Below are 2,196 nucleotides of genomic sequence, written 5' to 3' on the forward strand. Positions count from 1 at the left end.
TACTGCATCTGAAGAAGTGGGTTTATATCCACAAAAGATTGTGCTAAAATGAAAACCAGCTAGCCTTAAAGCTCCTGGCACATTCCTTTTTTCCCTCCCTCCTTTTTACACTTGGATGCTCGGTTCCTTTCTGTTTCACTTTCCAGCAAGATCTGCCCAAGAAGGAGACAGAGAGTGGGCTGTGGCACTTGAGGCTGGAGGTTGAAGGGAAGACTGGGCTTGGACTGGATGGCCCTTGTGGTCTCTTCCAACTCTGATTCTATTCTATGACTGTATGTTTGGAGGCTTCCATCTAACACTAAACAGGATCAAGTGGAGCAAGACAAAAATCACATGGAGCAAAAACCACTCCCCATCTTCACTATGCCAGTTTTCTGTTTCTAGGACCCCCCCCCCAAAAAAAAACCCCATTGGAAAAATATCCAAAACTGCATCCCTCCCAATAGTCCAAAGAGGAACAGTCCCACTCTTTCTCTGGCCCTTTTTATGCCAGCAGTGTTTGCTCTTTCTATAATTATAAAAAGAAAGTGTTTGGAATGTGAGGAATAGGAAGACATTGTGTCCTGCTGCTCCACTCCTTCCTTCATGATCTTCACTATAATCCCCTCACCTGTCCTCCGCAGGTCCTCCTTCCCGTACTCCAGGTATCTCTGCAGCCACTCAATGCAGATCTCCTCCAGGTAGGCCTTCGTGTACTGGTTGCTTACTGTGTTAGGATCCAACTTCCTCTTGGAGTTCAGGGCTGGAAGATCAGCTGCCGTCCAGGTGAGGGTCTCCTTGTCAAAGCTGATGTAGTCCTTCCCATCATAGCCATACTGCCAATACCCTCCTTTGCTCCCATCTTTCCTCAGCTCACAGCCATACATCCACTGGAGGGCGTGAAACCCTGGAAGACCCAGACAAGACGAAGAGATGAGAGAAGCAGCAGAAGACTGCAGAAGGGAGACTCCCCCCCCCCCATTAAAGCCCAATAAATGAGGTCCAGACAGGAATGCATTTTTTACATTAATCCAGTGTTAACATTAAAACTTTGAGACAAGGCCTCTCCTTCTCCCCTACCTCCCTCTGATTCTCCTCAACAGCTTCTCTGGCCCTACTGCCTTTGGGGCACTTCTTCTGCCCACCCCATGGAGCATCCCCCCCCCCATTTCCAAAAGGCAAGGGGGGCCACTCTTAAATGGAGTTTCCCTGCAGAACTGGGGCCCTGCCAATCCCCACCGAGGCTCCTCTTCTGTTCAGACTCCCGTCCAGAGAAGGGGGCTCCAATCCCAGCTCCCTCCAGAAAGAAAAAGGCAACCTTTTGTATAAGGGGGGGGGGGGGGCAATGTGTGTGTGTTGATATTCTAAGGGACAGGGTTGGTTTCCAGTGCTCCGGAGAGGACAGGGGCTGACATTTTATAAGAGAGAGGAAGAGGGAGGAGGGAGCTTTGGGTCCACTGAAAAAGAAGGAGAGAAACCAGAGCATTCCCCAAAGAGGGCCTAGGTTTCCTGGGATGAAAAGGCAGAGCCACAGAGGGGTCTGTCTAGGGACATTGCCAAAGGCTCCATCCTCTGCTCTGATTCAGGCAACCCTCCTCCAAGATGGCTTCCTTCTGCTTTCAGAAGCCCCAGTCTACTTCAGTGTAGCCTCCTTCCCAAGCCTTCCAAAGAGTTATGACTCCCTCTCCTCCATCATTATCCACATAGGGAAAAAACAGCCTCTTCCCATACTGGCAACTTTCAGTTATTAAGTTCCAAAGAAATCATTTTGCAAGTCAGAATTCTTATTTTAGGATTGTGCTTATTTTGACTCTTGTATACTTGTTGTTGTGCACTTTCAAGTCATTTCTGACTTAGGGAGAACCTAAGATGAACCTAAGGCTGAGAGTGTGTGACTCCCCCCAAGGTCACCTAGTGGGTTTCCATGACTGAGCAGGAATCGTTGTCCACAGGGTCATAGTCCAATGCTCAAACCAATGCACCATGTACGTATTTACTTGGGGGTAAATCCCACTGTGTTCTGCAGGACTTACTTTTGAGTAAACATTTCAAGGACTGAGCTATCTTTCGCTGTTCTCCATGGCATGCAGCTGCAACAGTCTATTAAAGAGGAGAGATGGCACAGGTCCAAAACACACTGCAGAAATAATCCAGTCTGAGACTGCTTTCACTGCCCTGGCTCAGTGCTAGGGAATTCTGGGAACTGTAGTTTTGTGA

General features: G+C 48.5%; 1 protein-coding gene across 3 annotated transcripts in view; it reads right to left on the reverse strand.

Moving 5' to 3' along the window:
* Window positions 1–2,196, reverse strand: part of LOC121923018 (H-2 class I histocompatibility antigen, Q9 alpha chain-like) — a 26,270-nt gene that overhangs the window by 11,543 nt on the left and 12,531 nt on the right. For 2 of the 3 annotated variants that reach the window (XM_042453113.1, XM_042453112.1), the window contains one exon: window positions 611–886. The exons of the other annotated variant lie outside the window; for it this stretch is intronic. In XM_042453113.1, the coding sequence (XP_042309047.1) occupies window positions 611–886 (276 nt within the window). The remainder of the gene's footprint in view (window positions 1–610; window positions 887–2,196) is intronic. 3 annotated transcript variants of the gene reach the window in all.

Source organism: Sceloporus undulatus, chromosome 2 (genome assembly GCF_019175285.1).
Source record: "Sceloporus undulatus isolate JIND9_A2432 ecotype Alabama chromosome 2, SceUnd_v1.1, whole genome shotgun sequence".
Taxonomy (NCBI): Eukaryota; Metazoa; Chordata; class Lepidosauria; order Squamata; family Phrynosomatidae; genus Sceloporus; species Sceloporus undulatus.